This window comes from Herpailurus yagouaroundi, unplaced genomic scaffold, assembly GCF_014898765.1.
Source record: "Herpailurus yagouaroundi ecotype Mexico unplaced genomic scaffold, PumYag 184, whole genome shotgun sequence".
Lineage (NCBI taxonomy): Eukaryota > Metazoa > Chordata > Mammalia > Carnivora > Felidae > Herpailurus > Herpailurus yagouaroundi.
The window spans coordinates 2,126,057-2,149,061 of NW_024412415.1; the positions used below are offsets into that span (position 1 = coordinate 2,126,057).

Consider the following 23,005-nt stretch of genomic DNA (forward strand, 5'->3'; position numbering starts at 1 on the left):
AAGCAGCAAAATTAATATATTAACTAAAATTAAATTAGTAACTAAAATTATTAATATAATTAAATTTGGACTCTTGACTATGCTTTTAAAAAATTCTGTGTGACAGAATGGGATGCACACATTTTGCACACAATTTTTGCTTGAAAGAACTGACAAACTATGGTTATTCAGACCTGAATAAATGGCAAAAAATTTTCAAATCTGAACAAACCAGTAACTTTAAGGAAAACAACTGATAGTATTTGTTACCAAAGATAAAATTTGAACTGCCAAGTGAAAAACTGGAATTCTAGAAAACTTGCATTCACCACCGTGAGCTGAACAGCTTTCCGTTACTTAAATACGTTTCATCACGCTCCCCAAATTCCCTCACATACTCTATCCCAGTCCCTGGTAACCACTAATCTGTTTTTGATCTCCACGACTTTGCTTTTTCTAGAAGGTCAAATAAATGGAATCACACATTATGTAGCCTTTGACACTGGTTGCTTTCATTTAGCATAACGCAACTAAAATGCACCCAGACTGCATGTCTGTAATCGGTTCCTTTTTATTGCTGAGTAGTATTCCATCATATGGGATGTAGCACAGCACGTGTATTCACTCACCAGTTGAAGGATATGTTTTTATTTATTTTTATTTATTTTTTCAACGTTTATTTATTTTTGGGACAGAGAGAGACAGAGCATGAACAGGGGAGGGGCAGAGAGAGAGGGAGACACAGAATCGGAAACAGGCTCCAGGCTCTGAGCCATCAGCCCAGAGCCTGACGCGGGGCTTGAACTCACGGACCGCGAGATCGTGACCTGGCTGAAGTCAAACGCTTAACCGACTGCGCCACCCAGGCACCCCAAGGATATGTTTTTAAAAGACAACTATAACTAAAGCCACTATATATATTTCCACACAGATTTTCGTGCAAACACAAATTTTCATTTCTCTTGGGTATATCTGTGAGAATACTAGATTGTACAGTAAGTACGTTTAACTTTACAGGAAACTGTCAAATTTTTGCGAACTTTGAATTCCTATCAGCTATGTATGAGAATCCAGCTGCTCCACATCCTTGTCATAAGTCAATACACTGCATGTTTTTTTTAAACAATTCTAATAGACATGTAATGGTATCTCATTATGATTTTAATATGCATTTCTCTAATGACTAAATGATACTAAGCATCTTTCTGTGGCGTTACTGAAATGCATTATCTTTGGTGAAGTATCTGTTCAAATCTTGAGCTAAATTTTTTTTATATATATTTGAGAGAAAGAGAGTGCAAGTGGGAGAAAGAGAATCCCAAGCAGACTCCACAGCCAGCACGGAGCCTGACCAGGGCTTGATCCCACAACCCCAGGAACATGACCTGAGCTGAAAGCAAGAGTCGGACACTCAACAGACTGAGCCACCCAGGCACTCCCTGAGCTATTTTTAAATTGTTTTCTTATCACTGAGTTCTGAGACAGCCCATCATCAGGTACGTGTTTGGCCAATATTTTCTTCCACTTTGGGGTTGTATTTTCATTCTCTTAACAGTGTCTTTTCAAATAGTAACAGTTTTAAATTTTTATAAAGTCCAACTTATCCATTTTTTTCTTTATGGACTGTGCTTTGGTGTCTATGGAAATGTTTGTACAAACCATAATCAAACAGATATCCTGTATGTCCTATTATTTCCCGTTTTGATAAATAGGTCTATGACTCACTTTGAGTTAATCTGTGTACAGAATGTGAAGTATGGGTTAAATTTCATACTTTGCATAGAGATGTCCAACCATTCCACTATTGTTGAAAAGATTATCCTTTCTCCATTGAGTTGCTTTGGCATCTTAGTCAAAAATCAACTCACCATATATGTGCGGTCTATTTCTGAATTCTATTTTGTTCCGGTGATGTCTATGTCTGTCTTTTATTCAATACCACAGGGTCTTGACTACTGTAGCTTTACAAGCAATCTTGAAATTGGGTAGTGAGGATCCTCCAAGTCTGTTCTTTTTCAAAATGGTTTAGGCTGTTCTCATCTCTGCCTTTCTATATTAATTTCTGAATAAGCCTGTTAATTTCTAGAAAATATTCTGCTGGAATTTTGATTGGAACTGAATTATATCTATGGATCAGTTTGGGCAGAATTCATACCTTAATTGAGTCCTCTCATCCATAAGCAAGGCAAATATCGCCATTTCTAAAATTAATTCACTTTAATTGCACAGAGTTCCTTAATATGGTTTCAGATACCACACTAAAACTAATGTTTAAGAAACTACCACTTGTCAAGTTTTTATATTGTATCAAAGAAAAATATTCACAATTATTTGAAAAAGCTACTGAAATATATTTCCCTTTTGCATAAGGCCTGATTTTCTTCATTTACTTCAACCAAAACAATCTCACAATAAATGAAATACAGAAGCACATCTGCAAATTCAACTGTCTTTGATTAAGTCAGACATTAAAGAGATTGCAGAAGTGTAAAACAATGCCACTTTTCACTATATTTTTTTAAATTTGGGAGAATATATTTTTCATTAATAATATGTATGCTAACATAATAGGCTTTTAATTAGTTTTTTAAATAAATCATTTAACATTTTTCCAGTTTTAATTTCTATTATAGTAAATATAATGGCTATAATCCACATTAAAAAAAAGGTTTTTAACATCCTCTATAATTTATAAGATTGTAAAGAAGTAATATAGGCAAAAATAAATTCCCCATATGGATTATGCAGCTACGTTTAATGTAAAAAAAAATCTATAGGGTGTTTTAAAAACATACTACTTTATAATCTTATGGGGAGGAAGGCCTTCTAACATAAAACATTTGCTATTGTTGTTAAGAAGACTTGACATATAACTTAAAAATTGTAAACACTGTAATAACAAAATATACCAACACAAAATCTAAAGTGAGAAACTGAGAGAAAATAATTACAACACAAACTAGACAAAATATTAGTATGCAAAATAAAGGTTCTTAAAGAAATCAATATGACAAGCAATGAAATACAAAATAGCAAAAGATAACAAGAAGGTTATAGACAAAATGCAAATGGCCAAGAAAAACAGAAAGATGCTCAATTTCCCCAACATAATCACAAAATGCAAAGTAAAACACTGAGGGTTCTTTTATCTTTGGCGAAAATTAAAGACTAATTTACCTAGCAGGTAGGGAAACAAATAAATCCTCAAATTCTGTTGGTATAACTGGTACATACTTTTGAAGGGAATTTAGCAATATATAACAAATTTTAAATACATAACCCCTTTGAGTCAGCCATTCTGCTTCTGTGAATCCGTGCCAAAAATTTTTACATAGAAATAAAAAGGATGTTGTTCATTAGTGAGTCATTAATAATGGCCAAAAATTTAGAAATTAAAGATTTGTCAATTGGAGAGTGATCACAAAATAGTATGGCAGAGTTATTCAAAGGAACTTTCTGCAGTTCATTAAGAGAATGAAATAATTCTATGTGTCATTATAAGAGTTATTATTTGGGTGCCTGAGTGGCTCGGTTGGTTAAGCGTCCGACTTTGGCTCAGGTCATGATCTCACAGTTTTTGAGTTCGAGCCCCGCATTGGGCTCTGTGCTGACAGCTCAGAGCCTGGCACCTCCTTCAGATTCTGTGCCTCTCTCTCTGTCTGCCCTTCTCCCCCTCAGGCTCTGTATCTCTCTCTCAAAAATAAACATTTAAAAAAAAAAGAGTTATTAAATCTTCTTATGAAGATTCAATAATCTTCCAAGTTAATCAACTTCTAAGTTAAAGCCAAGTTTGTTTCATTTTAGAGAGCCATAATGAGCTAAACATAATTTCTCCCAAGAGTTAAGGACAATAGGGAGAGAACAGAGCACAGTTAAAAGTTAGGTTTGAGGGGCGCCTGGATGGCTCAGTTGGTTAAGCGTCTGACTTCGGCTCAGGTCACAATTGCTTGGTTTGTGGGTTTGAGCCCTGTGTTGGGCTCTGTGCTGACAAGCTCGGAGCCTGGAGCCTGCTTCAGATTCTGTGTCTCCCTCTCTCTCTGCCCCTCCCCTGCTCACGGTCTGTCTCTGTCTCTCAATAATAAATAAACATTAAAAAAAATTTTTTTTTAAATAAAAAAATAAAAGTTAGGTTTGAATCCTATCTCTGCTGCTTACTTGCTATTTGACCTAGACAAATGACTTAACAATTCTGTGTCTCAGTGACCTTATACCTAAAATGGTACCTACTCCTCACAAGAATGAAAGTCTTGAGGATTATTTACATACTTAGTAGAGTGCCTACCACGTAGTACAAACGTATTACTACATTTTCAAAAATGTGTATTAGCTGAGTGCCAAAGAATATTACTAATTTCATAAATTTTAAACACACAAAAAGGTTTCTAACTCATACCTTTGATGTCACATATGAACATTTACTGATTTCTGTTGTATATTATGACTGATGGGATACCAGTTTTATGTTCTACTTTAAGAAAACTTTACGATCTAGGAAAAATGTTTAAGTTATGAAAAATATAAATTTTGGGACACCTGAGTGGCTTAGTTGGTTAAGTGTCCAACTTCGGCTCAGGTCATGATTTCGTGGCTCATGAGTTCAAGCCCCATGTCCGAATCTGTGCTTCCCTCTCTCTCTCTCTGCCCCTCCCCCGCTCATGCTCTGTCTCTCCAAAACAAAAATAAAAACCATTAAATTAATAAATATTAATTTTGCTCCCAAAATAGATGATCAATAATTATAGCGAAGTGACTTAAAGATACTAACTGCTGGAGAGAAGCATTAGTTTTAGTTGTCAACAAAGCGAGCAGTGCAACAAGTTACATTACTTAAGGTAGTGCAAAATGATTAAAAACACAAAGAAAATTAAAATTCCGTTTTCTTTCCATGTTGACTTACCTAAGTGGTCCAAAAAACTTGACCAAAGATTCCCGAGTATCTACTTCTGCCACATTTGAGAGTGCAAAATCATAGAGTTCAGGGAAATGTGCAAAGGCAGCTCTCTAGAAAACGGGAAAAACAAAAACAAAACTCAAGAACTAATGTCTGCATATTAACAATAAACTACAATTTATGTACTATATGATAAAAATATTAAAAAATATATTAATGCACTTCTGTTTCTTATATGCTTCTCATATGTGACCTCTGCCTTATTTAGCCAGAAGCATTCAATACAATGGGGGAAAACCAGAATTATTCTAGCAGGAACGCAAAAACAAAGAGTCAGTGTTCAATTTTTTATTTCTATGTTGTATTTTGAACATACATGAATCAGCCAATAAAGCTACCTTCACTGACAGGAAGGGAGAGAAATAAAATACCTGAAGAGATAGCCTGAGGGAGAAGCCAAAAGTACAGTGTGTTTGTGCTTTGTTTTACTTAGGAACTCTGGAAAGAAAGGACTTCACAGGGTTAACACCCACAGCCGACATGGGGTAAGCCACAAGAAAACAGAAATAGTAGCACTACAGTGACCGGGTAAGAGTGTATGTGATAACATCCCTAGTCTTTCTCAATGCCCACGTGGCACAGAGAAATCCAGAAGTTTTCATGTGCCCCACAGTGGGATGACACAAAAACCTGCCAAGGTTACTGGTGAGCATGCCATAGGGTTACTACAGGCAATGGTGAAATGACCCTGCAACCCAAGCCTGAGAGTGAACTGTTGAAGCTAGGAAATGAATGGGAGTCAGCTCTCTGGAGGACTCCAGCATCACCAAGAGCAAGAGTGCGGCCTCGTCAGCAAGGAGATAGCCAAGCTCCTCAGGAATCATCATGCCATGCCTGTGCCAAAAGAGCAGACCACAAGCCGCGCCAGCTGTGGTTACTTCAAGGGCAGAAGCAGAAGGACAAAAACACCAATGCTCTGAGCGAAGCAAGAAAAGACATGTAAGCTGTGCAGGTCACTCTTCTTCCAAAACAATGAGGCTATCTCAATGCTTCCATATACCCAGATGCCATTTGGGGAAAGAAGAGGGAGAACAGAGAGTCCCTGAGAGATAGTGGAATTGATTATGAAAGACATTTTGAACTTAAGTTTGACTCTTTCCCCAAAAAGACGGAAACAGAAAGGACTGAATTTCTCCAAAGTGACAAATAAAAGCTTCTTTCTACCACCAGAAAGGGCAAGAGCAAGAGGAAATCAAGAACAGAAAACAAAGGTACTCTGTTGACACAGCTGAGCTGTACTGGACAATTTCGGTCCCATTACCTATGTTTATCTTTAAAATTTATAAAACGCTCACACATACTTTGTCGATACATTGGGAATACTCTTTCATAAATAAAACTGGTAAGTATATGCACCAAATTGGCCCAGTAATTAATCAAACATTTCTGAGTGTCAAATATCAGTATCTTGATTCTCAAGATTGAAGACTATGAAGAAAGCCATTTTTTCCCCATGAATTCATTAGAAATAGTAATATTTTAAAAGTAATATTTTAAAAACTTATTTAAAAAATAATTAAAATATTTAAATATTTAAAAGTAATATTTTTAAAAAATTTAAAAATTAGCATTATTTTAAGTATTTAAACATTTTAAAAGTAACATTTTAAAAGTTCAAGATGAAACACTATTAAATTAGTAGTTTTTTATACCTGTACTACATGAAACTACATTATTTATGAACCAACTTGATGGGAGCAGAAGCACAGGCTATACTGCATTTCAGTCACCTGGAGAGAAGTGATTCTGTCATAGTGAATTGTAGTCATCTCATTCTCTGTCAGAGCGTTCCCAGTCTGGTCGTTAATCTCAAAACCAGTATAGAACTTAAGCATGTCCAAAAGCTGAAAGGATACATTTACATTAATAAACTGTGTGAACATAAGAACAAGAAACCACAAACAAAAACTACTTATTATAAAGATTAAGTAAGTCTGTATACCTTCTCCGAGGTGCTGGATAACTCTGGAATATAAACACTGCAACAAACACTTCAGAACATATCCAAACATGTTTTATTTGTGTGAGGAAAAAGTATTTTTCTTGTGAATAAATTGTTAAGAGTCTATTTCATATACACGGTCTACTTCTACAGAGAGGAACTTAAATTGAAATCCCAGTACTGAACGGACGGACATTAAGGATTTAATCAAAAGAAGCCAAACACCTAAATGGAAAAAAACAAAGTAACCACTGCCAATTTATGGAACTACACCACTAGAGGGAACTCTTGAGGTCCTTTACTTAGGTAGGCCACTTAATACAGAATTTTCTGAATGAGGGTTTTGGAATTCATAATTGGAGATATTCTTCTCTGTGTGCTGCTACTATTAGGGAAATGCAGCAAGGTGAGGAAAGCTAAGATATTTATTCCTCTCATCAGTCTCCACAGCCATTAAGCCCTTTCTTTGGCTTAGTTCCTGCTGCTATAATGAAGGCCTGTTTTCCCCAGAGACACAGTCTACTGGCTACATTTACCCCAAATCTTCATCATTATTGATTCTAACCTATGGCAGAACAGATACTAGAATTTTAGTATGTTTTAATGCATGTGGCAAATCACTGGATAGAAATTTAGTAAGAGAATGAGAAAAAATATAGATACAAGATAAAAGAATTCTTAAAAGAATATATAAGCACACAAAAATTATATCTCCAACTATGATCTCATTGAAAGGCAAGTATTAGGAGTTTGGTAGAAGACTTTTTCCTGAAGAGGTGATGCGAAACAGTAAATGTGAAACACTATTACTTCTTTCTACTCAAGGTAGCAAATGAAGTGCACTGCCATGCTCTCAACGGTTTTGGTCACCACCATCATATGGAAAGACAGCCATGAGAGGAGGGCATAGTTCTCTTGAAATTAATGCTCATCATCTACTGTATTCCACAGTGGTTACTAACATAAAATATATGAGTATGTGGGACTGCACTGCCAAAATCCTAATTTAGTCCAATAATAAAATCACGTATGATTAATCAAAGCTCTTCATTCATTTGTTTTCTATACTAAGATTTGATTTTACTTTAAAATGACTAATTGGGAATTTACATTACTTAATTCAATATTTAGTAAAATTTCCTTTATATCACCACTGGCACTCTTGGTTGCATGGCAGAAAAAGAATCAATTTAGAAATGAAAATATGTTCAGATATATCAATGCTCACCTGGGAAAAAAGATGGCCATCCTCTTCTCTATGAACAAGATTGGAAAGGTAACAGTGAACCAAAAGGTGGGAGTCATCCAGAATGGTATTAAACCAGCGCCTCGTGGGGAGGAGGGCCTAAAAAAAATAAATACCATGGCAATAAATCTGCATGTTCTCTGCAGCTAGAGGTAAACTCTACTGATCCTTCACTCAGAAGTGTCAATCACATACAAAGTACCCTCTAGTCTCCCAAAAGACACTGTGCACAAAGCAAAGGGTCTGGTCCGTGTGTAAACAGGCGCAGTGGCAATGTTTATAAATAAAATACGACATTAGAAGAAATTTCACAGATATGAAAGCCAGTAGTTTTCAAACAAAATCTTCTATGAAATCTCAATATATTTTGGGTATAGATTTAAAAATGGTGCTACTCTGAGAGAAAAGGGACTGGGGACCCCTATATGGAGACTTCATCCTCCATTTCCTCTTACCACATCGTCCTGTGACAGTCAGCAAGACAATGCTGAGACACTGTGATCATCAGTTTGAAAACCACTAATCTAATCAAATATCCTCATTTTATAGATGAGGTTATTGAGATCCTCAGAGGCTAGCAGAACCAGAATCTGAATGAAGATCTCATGCATGGCTGCAAGTCCAATACTCTAATCCGTATGTCAAGAAACTACCTTCTCTCTCCAGATAAGAAATGAACACAAAGGATTTTCTTTCAATTTCCTGCAGTAAAGAGGGAAAGGAAATGAACTCAGTCTGAATTATACCAACTCTGCATCTGAACTCTCGGTCAAAATCTTGCACCTAGTATTATGAAATCTTCTTCCAGGATCTTAATTTAAAAAATTGACAATAGCAGCTATATCTTTCTTCACCAACAATATTAGGCACATTTAGAAAAGTGAGATTATTAAAGAGATGCCCATAAATCCACAACTTCAGCCACTATTAAAAACTCCATGATGGGGTATTAAAATATGATAGAAAATAAATTGCCACTGCTGGACCCATATTTAATAACTATACTACATGTTTTTTTCTACAAATAGCAGCCATCTGACAGTTATTTGAAAACTTAAAGAGCCAACTGCATTTTACTTTTGTTTCTCTGTTACACATAGAAACAGGTAAAATCTAAGGCCTGTCTGAGGTAATGAAGAAATATTTCATATATTTCACAGTCATATACTCAAACTTATCCACCATAATGATGATGTAACAGGAAAGTCACTGCAAATTTCTTACCTCCAGATCAATCATAAGTTCAATGAATCTTTCACAGTAATGAACTTTGTCCATAGTGACAGGTTCTGGACATAACAGACAGAACATGTTAAAATTTCCTTACTTAGAATCTACAAAGAACTTATCAAACTCAACACCCAAAAAACAAATAATCCAGTGAATAAATGGGCAAAAGACATGAACAGACACTTCTCCAAAGAAGACATCCAGATGGCCAACTGACACACGAAAAAATGCTCAACATCACTCATCATCAGGGAAATACAAATCAAAACCACAATGAGATACCACCTCACACCTGTCAGAATGGCTAACATTAACAACTCATAGATGTGGAGAACAAACTGAGGGTTGCTGGAGGGATTGTGGGAGGGGGGATGGGCTATATGGGTAAGGGGCATTAAGGAATCTTCTCCTGAAATCACTGTTTCACTATATGCTAACTAATTTAGATGTAAATTAAAAAAAAATAAAATAATAAAAATACTAATATTAAGTAAGTGACTTAGATTATCAGCATATGACAAGTTTTTCTATACACTTAGGCTGGGAGTAACATTACGCCTCAAATCAGGTATAGCTGATGTATACCATTAGTATCTATTCCTCACTAAATTATAGGTATGATTTTCAGTTGTAAAATATTACTTGGAAGGTTGGCATTTATAAGTAATTCTGTTCTACGTTAGTGTAAACAAAGCAACAATCTCTGATGCAAAAATATAAATATGGTATATCTACAGAACTGTTCTTAGATTATATCCCATTTATGATACACCTTACATAGTATATATACACCTTTATTAAGTAAAAAGGATTCTATGTAGAGCTTGCAAACCCAACATAATGTAATTAGCCCCTCTGGATATATAGGTATATCTCCCTCCCTCCCTCCCTCCCTCCCTCTCTCTCTCTCTCTCTCCCACACACACACACACACACAATTACAGTATAATCATGGCATATTTTTAAGTACATAGTCTACATTGCATATATTTGTATTTGTTTCATCAATAAATAGGGGCCACATTGGAGGGAATATCTTTCCCGTTTTGCCTTATAGCTTGTTATCTCAAAAATCACTGTCTCCTGTTCAATCAGTATTTGATGCTGTCTAAAAACACTATTCAGTACCACAGGATAAATGCCATGTGGGTCTGTGACTGACTTGTTCAACATTGTACCCTAACACCTTGTTTAGGATCTAGGTCTTGCAAGCAAACTCAAAAAATATTTGCTAAGTAAATGAGTATTTCAATAACTATATAAAAAGAGAGGAGAGAGAGAGAGGCGGAGGGAGAGAAAGAGAGAATCTTAAGCAGGCTTCACATTCAGCACAGAGCCTAACGCAGAGCTCAATCCCATGGATGACCCGAACCGAAATCAAGCGTCAGACACTCAACCAACAGGGCTTACCCAGGCACCCCAAAATACGTGAATTTTTAACGCAGTCATAATACTCAGACTGGTCATATATATGAAAAGGGGAGGGCAGGTACACTGTCTTTATGATTTAAAACTGTTCTAGGAGCAGTTTTTAGATTAGAGGCTAGTCAATACTATAGGATCATCTAAACCACAACTTCACAAATGAGCTGAGAGGAAGAAGATAGTTACCAGAAGGTGGCACTGATTTCAACACAGAGATAAACTTCTGGATGAGTTGTGAAAGGAATCTTCTTTCTTGGTAGGCTCTAAAATCAGAGAACAACGTTGACCAAATTGTTTTTGAAAAATAAATATTTCAAAAGTAAAATTTAAATGCTGAACAAGCTTTTCTTACACTATTCAAATGTTCCACTTCTCTCTGAAATTAGGATCATAATTTGAACACACACCTGCTTCTTTGTATGTATACACAAGACTATGTAAAGAAAAGAAGAGCCTCATTACCGGCCTAAATGAGCCAGCAAAGAAACACCACTTTCTCTTACCATGTTACTGTGAAGGTTTTCACTTGAGATTTAAAGGTCAGAACTTGAAAGGAGTTTTCAAAATTTCATTTACAGTCTGCCCTTAACATTCAAAATTTAACGTTTAAGTATATAGTTAAAACAAGCAATTTTATACTTTAGTATATTTTAAGTGTTATACATAATAGAGTATTACAATGTCTAAAACTTAAATGCTGGTTTAAAGAACACCTTTGTACTCATTACTAATTTAAGATGCACTGTGTACCAGTCAATCAACAAACATTCACCAGGTATTGGACAGCTGTAAATGATTATGCCAGTCCTGGGGGAAATACAAAGGAGGGGAATGACTACATGACCGGAAACAAGTCATATAACATGACGATAATCAGTAACACAAACCAACATGTAATTACTAAAACTGGCTGACATTAAATGAGCACTTACTGTGTCAGGATCTGAGCTGTGTTAAGTGCTTCACTCGAATAATCTCATTAAATGCTGACAACAGTCCCATTAAACAGGTACTACGGTTCCAATAGGTTCCAACTGAAGAACCTATTCTTTCAACAACTACACATGTATTTTTTAAAAAATGTTTTAATTTTTATTTTTGAGAGAGACAGAGAGAGAGAGAGAAAAGGAGCACAAGTGAGGGAGAGGCAGAGACAGAGGGAGACACAGAACCTGAAGCAGTCCCCAGGCTCTAAGCTGTCAGCACAGGGCCCAACATGGGGCTCAAACCCACCAACTGCGAGATCATGACCTGAATTCAGATGACCTTAACCAACTGAGCCACCTGATGCCCCTCAACAACTACACATATTTTAACTATTATACCAACAGCTGGAGTTTCAATAAAAAACACACAGCGTGGTTTGAAGTTCAGAAGAAAGCACAGTGGCTTGAAGTAGTTGGTCCAGAAGTGTTTGGAAGGTTAGCCTTCAATAAAGTGGAGTGGAGGGGAAAGGGTACTTAGGGAAGGAATGTTGAAGAAACAATGAATACCCAGGGATTTGGGGGAGTCACAAACAAAACAGCTGGAGGTTTCTGAATGCCACTGCAAGGAGTTTAGAGCTTCTCCTCTAAGAAGGAAACCACTGTTAAGCTTGTGAATAGGCAAAGCTTGTGAATACGGGAAAACGACAAAATTTTCTATGAAGATGGCTAGTTAGGCTCATTGTTGTGGGAAAGCTGGAAGAAACATCAAATAGGAATTCATTGTAATGCTTTAGTCAAGAGGCTCTGGAGGCTTGAATTAAGATGACAGCAGTGTGAACAGGCAAAAGGGAGGAAGGACAAAAGATCAACAGGATTGGCTGACTGGATATAAATTGCTGACCAAAGGACTGGAATATTCTAAGCCCAATTTCTGAAAGAATTAAGAGAAACTGGCCAGAAAATTAAGTTTAGGAGGGAAAACAATGAATATTACTTAAGCCAAACTGGAGTTCATGGCAAACAGAAGTACAGCTAACCCTTGAACAACACAGGTTTGAAATGTATAGGTCCACTCACATGCAGATTTTTTCAATAAATACAGCACAGTACTGGAAATATATCTTCTCTTCCTTAGGATTTTCTTAGTAATATTTTCTATTCTCTAAGCTTAATTTACTGTAAGAGTACAGTATATGATATACAAAATATACAAAATACGTGTTCACCAACTGTTATCAGTAAGGCTTCTGGTCAACAGAGGACTATTAACAGTTAGGTTTTTGGGAAGTCATGAGTTACATGAGGACTTGTGACTGTATGAGAGGGTGGCCAGTGCCCCTAATCCCTGCCCTGTTCAAGGGTCAACTGTATACAGCAAAGAATTATTCAAAGACAGGGCCAGAGAGATTTATGATTAAATAGGTTTAAGAAAGAGTAGGTTTAAGAAAAAATAGTCAAGTAATGCAGATGCCATGTGATTAGTCTAATCAAGAGGCTGTTGGGTGGGAAGACACCATGAATAATGAGACTAGAGATGGAAATTAAAGAAGGAATTTTCCTACCCTGTCCCTAATATTTTCTCCTCGTGGCTCTCACTCCCACCCACCCAAACTCATTTTTCTGACATGTAGCTTTTCTTAGTTCTTCCTATTTTCAGTAACCACCAGCACAACTCCAGGTTCCATTTCTTTTTGTCCTCAACCCTCTTTTCATGGTTTATGTATCTCACTAAATAATCTCATCCATACTCATGAAATTACCAGCTACACATGTATAGAGTACTCTCCAAAGGGGATCAAACAATAAGAAAAAAACAGAAAGTCATCATAGGTCCAAGGGAAGGGAGTCTTCAGCATATATACATATGCAGAAAAAAAGGAGTGAATGGAAAAGAGCAATAAAAGATGGAGACACGAGGTGCCTGGGTGGCTCGGTTGGTTAAGTGCCCAACTTTGGCTCAGGTCATGATCTCAGAGCTCGTGGGTTCGAGCCCCACGTCGGACTCTGTGCTGACAGCTCAGAGCCTGGAGCCTGCTTTGGATTCTGTGTCTCCCTCTCCCTCTGCTCCTCCCTCACTCATGCTCTGTCTCGCTCTCTCAAAAATAAACACTAAAAAAAAAAAAGATTTTAAAGATGGAGACAGCGCAAGGGGTATTGCTGCAGTAGTCACCGAGTTAGCCTCGCAGAGAGAGAGAGAGAAAAGCCTCTTAAGAGTATGTGGATCCTTCCCGTTTCCTACTAACAGCACTTTGTGTGGTGAAATAAATACTTGCTATCAGACTTCCCCAACTCATAATAAATAGTACTATTAAAAGAAACCATAATCCTCACCTGCTTCTTTAATCCTTATACTTGACTTATTTTTCTCCCTAACATGTATCACCATCTAATATACTATATAATTGATCTTTTTTTGGTGCTATCTGCCCCCAACTAGAATGTAAGCTCCACAGAATAGGAACTACTTCCATTTCATTCTCTATTATGTCCCCTATACCTAGAAGAGTACCTGGCAAAATGATAAACATTCACTAGTTGTTGAACGAATGAATGAATGAATGAATGAACAAACGAATGATGGCTGGAGTGTGTAAAAGTCACTATTAAGAGTAAGGGAGTGAGAAAAAGAAAGGAAAGTTGATTGATAGCTTGAAGATTGTGCAGAAAATTGAAAAACATCCATGACAGACAAACTACGGTCAAGAGGCAGGGAGAGGATCAATGATATACTTATCACTGGAGCAGAGAGAAGAGAAAGAAGAAAAACATGGTGATGTTGTGGTTCCCCCTTTAGACCTTTATGAAAAATATTCCTACGACAGTAAGAGCACTTCTTATTTATTTAGTTCAGCCTATATAAAGGAAACAACAAACCAATCAACATCATCTAGGACTTACAACCAAAATAATAAACCAATGTGGAACAAAATTTTAGCAACATACTGTTCTCTTGCTTCTGGATCCATCTTTTCATCATTCTTTTTAATCAAGTTCCAAAATTTTCTTAGCTTAGGGGTCTTTTTTAATTCTAATTCCAATCGTGCCTGAAAGAATGATGTGATATTAAATCACCAGTAACCTCAAAGTTTACAAAGGTAAATATTAGATCAACTATCAGCTAGTTTTCTAATGTGTGAATACAATATAAAGCAATGGGATAAAACCTGAAAGCAACACGACAAAACCTGAAAACTAAGAAACTAACAACTCTAATTTAAAAAAAAAAACTATTTAATTCTAACAATTGTTACTAATAATGTAAAAAAAAAAAAAAAGAAACTGCCTTTTCTTATGAAGGTCATAAGCTCAATAATCAATTAAATTCCTTATTTCTAAAATGAAGGATTTAAATTTGAAAAATATGAGCATTAACACTTATTAGTAAAATCAGTGAAGTTTGAAAAATGAGTCTAAAACAATGAACTTAGGAACAGCTGTCACAAGCAGACAAGGAAATGTCCATATGACTACATTCTTTCTAATGGCACTTATCAGTTAACTTAGCATTAAATAATTAGCTTAGCACTAATTATTTATATATGCCTGTTTTCATCACCATCAGCCGGTACCTATGAATGAGCTTGCATATTTGGCTCTATGCAAAAACCCATATGCAGGAAATGGTATTTTGAATAAAGTACTATACTAAAATTTGACAGTTATAACTTTACTCCCCAAGATCAGTTAATTGGGTTTTGATACAGGCACATATTATCCAATAAGGATTTGATGAAAAAAAGGAAGTCATTAAACATAATCCAGACCTTCTCTTATAGCTATATGTACATTCTAATCTAAGAAAATAAAATATTCTAGTCTATATTTAGTCTCATCCAAAGGCACATGCAGAAATAATCACCATAGTTTGCTAAATTTATCCCCCTTCTTTATGAACTCCATAGATATTATCTTATTTTACCTTATAATACTGACATGAGGTGAAATCTACTAGCTTGCAGATACATAAAAACTTTAAAACTGAAAAAAACTGCATCCATGACAAATTAATGCATAATAAATACATTTTGTAAACAGGAAAAGGGGTTTTTGGCCACCATTTTATACCTATGTTAAAGCTACAAAGTCTAAAACCACACTTTCCACTTGTAACACACATACGCCTTTCTGAAGATACTTACCGGCTGTAAGCCCATCCACATTGGGAGGGAGATTAGCTGCTGTACTTGACTCCGTATCAAGTCTACTTCCTGTTTAAGGCACAAAGAAAACAAATTTATACACACATCAGTATTTTAACTTAAATCTTTACATAAGGAAATACTGTCTTTTTAAGTCCCAGGGTGAAAACATGCCACCAATACTTTCAAATTAATGATATTTTAATATTAAGAAGCTTAATACTTTTCAAAAAAGATACAATCTTCATCATTTACAGATTCTGTATTTGCGAGTTCATCTATTCACAAATATGTATTTGTAACCCCAAATTCAATACGCCTAGTGCTGTCCAAGGGCGGCACAGATCAGTGAAAAATGCTAAGCTGCCCAACATGCAGTGGTTACAGACTTGAGGTTTTCAGCTGGGGGTGAACAAGGTAATGATCCGTCTTCTTGTTTCAGCTCTCATACTATAAAGAAGCATCCTTTTCTGTGTGTCTGTTCAGTGCTACCTTTCTCACATTTTTATGGTTTTTGTTGGTGATTTTGCTATTGTAAAGCACATGGTTGAAGTGCTGGTTAGTGTTCCTATGTGCAAGAAGGCTGTGGTGTGTCTTATACAGAAAATAAGTGTATTACAGAAGGTTCATTCATACTTAAGTTATAGTGTTTCTGGCCATGAGTTCCATGTCAATAAAGCAGCAGTATATATTACATAAGGTATCTTTAAACAGAAACACATAAAACAAGATTATGTACTGATGGAATGATGAAATGTTGTGACATTGGCTTGTAGGCACCCAACCCTTTATTCTCCCTAGGAGCAATGGTTCAATTTTAGCTAATTCAGTGTCGGCAGCTGCCTCATAGACCTAACTACCACAAATAATAAGTACTGATGGCATGTTGAAAAAAATAAAGTATTTCAATAATAAACAAGTTTTTCAGTTAACTAAACCAAGTACCAAACTACTAATACTAATTTCATCTTGTTTTTGCTTAATTTCTGATAATCATGTCTATATTTACATTGACATTGTTTAGTTTAATCAATGCTAGAGGTAATAGTGGCATCCACTGGGGGCATAAATCTTTTTTTTAATGCCTTTACAAGATTCATTTGAGGCAGGACCTAGAACAAGCAATAACTACCCATCTATCAACATTCAGTCTTCAGGATAAGAAAGAACCCTATGCATTCTCCTGCATGGGTCTAATGCACTCTCAGCTCAGTAGTAGTTATTTTTAAATAAATAGGTATAGACCTTCAGATAACCACAGCAGAGCACTGCAAATGAAATATTAATTACTGTAAATATTTAACTCTTTAGAAGGATGAAAACTGCACCTAATCGAGTGAACTCAAATTAGAACTCTCCTTCTTGCCTGCCAGCCATGAAACAGGACGAAAAAGTAACAAAGGTAGTTTTTGTGTGCAACTTATGGCACAGATCTCATTATGCAAAGTTCATAAAAACCAGATTCTTTGCTGCTCTATCTTTGGAGAATTTCCGTTCCTATTACCATTTTTCTTAAGAAAAAAGGAGAGATCCAGTACAAATCTAAATTTAGATCTAATATTTAGATCTAAATTTAGATCCAGTACAAATATGGCATTATCCATATTCCCCACTACCATTGGATGAAGAGTTGGCTACAGAGATAATCTCATTTATGTTCAACTTAAAAAAATAAAATAAAATAAAAAATAAAACCACCACCACCACCACCAAGAAAATCTGAGTTTCCCCCAAAGATAAAGTAAAATTACCAAACTATTGAAGCAATGATCAAGAAAAAGCAGTAAGACCGTCTGTTCATGGAGTGAAAATTCACCATCAGTTTCAGCTAATGCTGCTTTCAAGATACACTTAAAAAAAAATGGGAAGTGATCTGGCTTCTTCTTAAAAGTCTGAAGAGAGAAAGAATAAAAATTTAATTTGAAATGGCTTGCAAGCCCTCTCTTTTCTCCCTTAAAAAAAAAAAAGGTCATTCTTTAGAAGTCTATTAACAAAAGCAAATAATTGCAAAAAAGACTATTTGGTTATTTATAATTAACAGTAGCAAGTCAAATACAGGTTTCTGGCAAGATCATGAAAGAGTTGCAGAAAATTTCACCTAATAAAATAATGGGTTTTTTTTTTCTTGTTTTTAAAAATATTTTTTTCATTTTTTTTTAAGGAATCTCCACACCAAACGTGGGGCTCGAACTCAGGACTCCAAGATTAAGAGTCACATGCTCTACTGCCTGAGTCAGCCTGGTGCCCCTAAAATAATGGCTTTAATTCCTTTATTTTTTTTCTTTTATGGATTATGTTCAAATTTAGCTTAGTCTTTGTTTTCTAAGAATCTGAAATGTTTTAATTCTTATGACTTAAAGCAAGAAAAACAACATCTTTAGCAAAAGTTAGTTTCCCACTGATGACTCTCAATGACAGCCTCTCCTGCTTTGTATTAGCTCTTCACTTTCAACATGAAAATAATATTTTAAAAAAGTAAATTAGGTAAATACATTCAAGTTCCTCACTGAACTATGCCCCCCATCTAGTTACTTCCACATCCCTCTTCTTTCATAGAGAAGTGCTCCAAATGTGTGGTATACACTAGTTGCTTTCATGTACTTCTCTACAAGCTTCCACCCCAGCACTCCTCTGAATCTTGATCGCTATCAAAGACAATGGAATCTTACCAGCCCCCTACCCTAGCCCTCTACAATGTGCTGAGGGTTCCTCTTCTCTTGCTGCGTACACAGCACTATTCTAGGGTTCTAGCCCCATTCTTCTTTTCTCCCTCCCATGACTTCAAAGACCACACACTAATGATTCCAAATATATATCTTCAGTCCAGATTACTCTCATTAACCCTAGATCCCAAGATTCCTCTGCCTACTAGACAATTTCATCTAGATAACTGAAAGGCAATCTAAATTCAGGAAGTCCAAAACTCACTTCAACAATTTTGTACCCTTCAGAGTATTTCTCAACCCTCTATGATTACCTATCTTGGTAAATGGCAGAATCATCTATTATACTCAGTTGCCCAAGTCTGGAAAATTATTGAAAATAACACCCTTCCTTAATACTAATTATTCAGCTATGAAATGCAGTCAATTCTACTTTCTAGAAAATCTGTGTGTAACCTCTTTTCTTAATCTGTATTTCTCTTTTTCAAGCCCTAATCACCAAAATGGTCATTTTAACATGCGAACTGATCACGTCATTGTTTAGCTCAAAAAAAAAATCTTCCTTCTCCCTTCCTATAGTAGCTTGAATAAACTTCAAGAAATACCCAAGACCTTTCAATAGTACACAAAGCAGTTTACTTTGGGCTCTCATCTGCCCAAAGATGGCAATTATTTAATGAATATTCGAGAGAAGGATCTATGGGTTTATCTTAAAGAATCTAACATTTTCTTAATTCAGAGACCATTGCCACAAAAAGATGACAATTACCCATGCCTTTTTTTTATTTAAAAGAGTTGATGAGCTGACCATTTTATGGCAGCCAAAGAAAACCTAGACTTTGGACCTCTACTGAACAAGCCTCTATTACACTAGCACAAAGAAAAAATGTCTATTAGAAATTTCTAAAAGGGAAAGCAGACTCTAAATCAGGGATAAAGAGAAAACTGAAATTACAATATAAACATCTGTCTTTACGTTGGCAACATTACTGTACATAAAACTACAAATACATACTCCCTGTTGTGAAAAAGGACACTGAAAAATATTATCCTATTTGAGCACTATTTGCGCTAATAATACAAACTTCATGTTAATCTCAGGCAAAAGTTTTTATAATCCATGCCATTCTTCATATCAAGCACAAAACAAAAATAATTTCACTTTCATAATTTTTTAGTTCATAGTATATTAGTTTGAACAATGTATTGAAACAAAAAAAATAGCATTTTTCATGTATCCATTTTTTTCTCAACGTTACTTTATTATTGGGTGAAGTTTTGTTCTAAAAGTATTATTTGGGGGCATCTGGGTGGCTCAGCAGTTAAGTGTCTGACTCTTGATTTCAGCTCTGATCATGATCTCAGGGTTCATGAGTTCGAGCCCCATGGAGGGCTTTGTGCTGATAGTGTGCAGAGACAACTGGGAATTCTCTCTCTCTCTCTGCCCTCCCCCCACTAGCTTTCTCTCTCTTTCTCAAAATAAATAAACCTAGAAAATAAATATATAAAAGCATTATTTATTATCAGTAAAAAGTTCTGCTACTCTTTAATCCCTTAAAGTGAGCACAGTATGAAAGCTACGAAGTAATTTAAATCTGTTACCTCCCATGCAGGGACATTTTCTCTGAATTTCTCATTCACCATACAGCAGATTGACATTAAGTAGGCCTTGCTGGACACCTCTGGAGAATAATTCATCCAGAGGTAATTTTCAAGATACTGGCTGTGAAGAGTAAAAAAGCACAGAATATTTCATTAGTTATCACCACTCACTATATGTCACTCGCCTGGAAAAGCGTTAATTATCTAAAACTTTCTGAAAACTTTTAAAAAAACTATGTAACTTGAGAATCCTTCACAAATTTACCTATAATCTAGGTCCCTACCTGCTACAAACTTATATATAGCAATTGCAGCTTTGTAGAATGAGAGTTTACACTTTCAAGGTAGGAAGACAGCAAAGATTACTAATGTATGTAATTATCACCCTCAGAACACTGGATATTCCCTATCTAAGTCTCTTTGTGAAGTAAAAAGCCAAAATGATATAATGGGCAGGTTCAGCAGATAAATGTATCTAAGACCTTAATACTACCTCATACGAAGACCAACTGATTTCTAGAAACTAAAGAGATTTAACAATCAAAAAGAAGCTAATTTTAATACTTAATTTACTAGGTATATTCAACATAAGTCAATTTACAAGGCAACTAGGATTTTCCTCTTAAAATACCAAAATTCTTATTTTAAGACCGTGGTGAAAATATTCCTCAAGAAATTTAAGTATTTCTAATTTCTAAAATACAACTTAAGTCTTTTTTTTTTTTTTTTTTTTTAATCATTCAGGGTAGTTATAAACATCAATTTTAATACAGGGGTTAAAATACCCTCAAGCACTAAAAAAAGCAAGGTGTTTTATTCCCACTTTAAATCACTCCGCATGCATGCTGCAATCACTCACATATGTGTGTACGTACGTATGCACACATGCAACCATGCACGCACACCCACCCATAGTTAAGTGTTTATACTCCTCTATAGCACTGTAATTTTTCTACTTCCTCTTATGCTTACATCAGTATTTCCACAGGTCTATCTTTAGCAATACTTAGTTTATTTAGAAGAATCTTGAAAACTGAATAAGTGGAATTTTACCTGAAATAATGGTCAAGAGGCTCCAAGTAAGATACCTGAGTGCTCTTTCATAAATAATATGCACAAAGTTTCATTTCATTCCTCTCTTACAAGTATAAATTCCTTTTTCCTGAATTATGCCCTTCAGAACGTCTGTCAACAAGTCTGTTAGTGTTAATCTATCTGAAATTTCTTTATTTCATGATAGTTTAGCTGGTTATACAATTGTTTCTGGGTTGTTGGTGATTTTTTTCTTGTATTAGTCTCATTCTATTCCATTCTCTATTACTACAACTGAGAAATCTACAATCTATGCGTTCTTTATGTTTTTTTTCCCCTCTAGCATACGGTAAGATCTTCATTCCATCTTTACCACTCTTCAGTTGCTCTATTCAGAATTTACTGTACTTCCTGAATCTAAGACTCCCATATTTCAACTGTAGAAATTCTCAACCACCATCTCTTCTAAATTGCTACTCCTCTTTTCTAAATCTCTTCTGAAATTGATTGGACTTTCTAATTTTAGCCTTTGTATCTCTAAATTTCCTTTTATATTGTCATCCCTATTTCTCTTTGCTATTATCTAATTAATTTCCTATATTCCAATTCACTAATTTCCCTCTTGCCTGTGTCTAATCTGCCACAGGCCTATGTTGTTTTATTGTGCGTTGCTTTATTCATTGCAGATGTCGCATTTTTCAAATTGAACGTTTGTGGCAATGCTGCACTGAGCAAGTCTATTAGCACCATTTTTTCCAACAGTATTTGTTCACTTTGTGTCTGTCACGTTTTGGTAGTAAGATTTACCAAAAAATTGGCAACAGGATATTTCAAACTTTTTCATTATTGTTATATTTGTTAGGGTAATCCATGATTAGTAATTATGACTTGTTGAAAACTCAGATGTTTAGCATTTTTTAATAATAAGGTATTTTTAAATTAAGGCATGTAAATTTTTTTAGACATAATGGCACTGCACACTTAATAGACTACAATATAGGTACTATAAATATAACTTTCATATGCACTAGGAAACCAAAAAACACATCTGCCTTGGTTTATTGCAGTGGTCTGGAAATGCCCCTGCAATATCTCCAAGGTATGCCTGCATTTAATTTGTCCATTGAATTTTTAAATCTCAAACGTTTTTACTTCCATTTTCTCCAAATCTACCCATTTTTAGCATCTTGTTCCATGTTCACATATTCAATTTCTTCTTTTATACTTATAGTAACTTTAAACATACTATTTGATGGTATATATAAATTATTTAATTATCTCAGGTCCTGGGTGGGCAGGGTGGAGAACGAATTCTGTTCTTTCAACTTGCTTATAGTTGATTCTTATCCTAATGTGCTTTGTAATTGGGAGTTTGAACTCACCTTTACCAGGGTTTTATCTATGGGAATTTTTGTGCAATAGTTGGAATATATAAGTGTATATTTGTTTCTGCCACATGCCTCAGAGATATCACTGGCTTGCCACAGTTTTTAACAGTAATGTTTTATTTTGGGAGTTAAGTAACAGCAAACTCCAAACCCATTCTTTACATTTTCAGATGAGGAATCAAGGCTATGAGAGTAAATGATTTGCTCAAGATGATACAGGTATGTGGGTGGGAGGATGGGTGAAATAGATGATGGGGATTTAGGAGTGCACTTGTCATGATGAGCACGGAGTTGGAATTGATGAATCACTATATTGTACACCTGAATCTAATGTAACACTGTATATTAACTATAGTAGAATAATAATAAAAAAGGTATACTCCATCTTTAACTTTGTCTTTAAACTCACCTAAATTCCAAGAGCATTATCTTTCTGATGGCAAACCTAAAAGTGTAAAAGTAAAAATAAAAGTGTTTAAACA

At 35.4% G+C, this 23,005-nt stretch overlaps 1 protein-coding gene across 1 annotated transcript in view; it reads right to left on the reverse strand.

Annotated features, from left to right (window-relative positions):
• Nucleotides 1-23,005, reverse strand: part of AQR (aquarius intron-binding spliceosomal factor) — a 100,987-nt gene that overhangs the window by 56,352 nt on the left and 21,630 nt on the right. The window contains exons 5-14 of the mRNA XM_040493369.1: nucleotides 22,933-22,968; nucleotides 20,104-20,224; nucleotides 17,590-17,730; nucleotides 15,839-15,907; nucleotides 14,643-14,743; nucleotides 10,960-11,036; nucleotides 9,343-9,407; nucleotides 8,101-8,217; nucleotides 6,661-6,774; nucleotides 4,877-4,980 (exon numbers count right to left, since the gene is read on the reverse strand). Coding sequence (XP_040349303.1) covers nucleotides 4,877-4,980; nucleotides 6,661-6,774; nucleotides 8,101-8,217; nucleotides 9,343-9,407; nucleotides 10,960-11,036; nucleotides 14,643-14,743; nucleotides 15,839-15,907; nucleotides 17,590-17,730; nucleotides 20,104-20,224; nucleotides 22,933-22,968 — 945 coding nt within the window. The remainder of the gene's footprint in view (nucleotides 1-4,876; nucleotides 4,981-6,660; nucleotides 6,775-8,100; nucleotides 8,218-9,342; nucleotides 9,408-10,959; nucleotides 11,037-14,642; nucleotides 14,744-15,838; nucleotides 15,908-17,589; nucleotides 17,731-20,103; nucleotides 20,225-22,932; nucleotides 22,969-23,005) is intronic.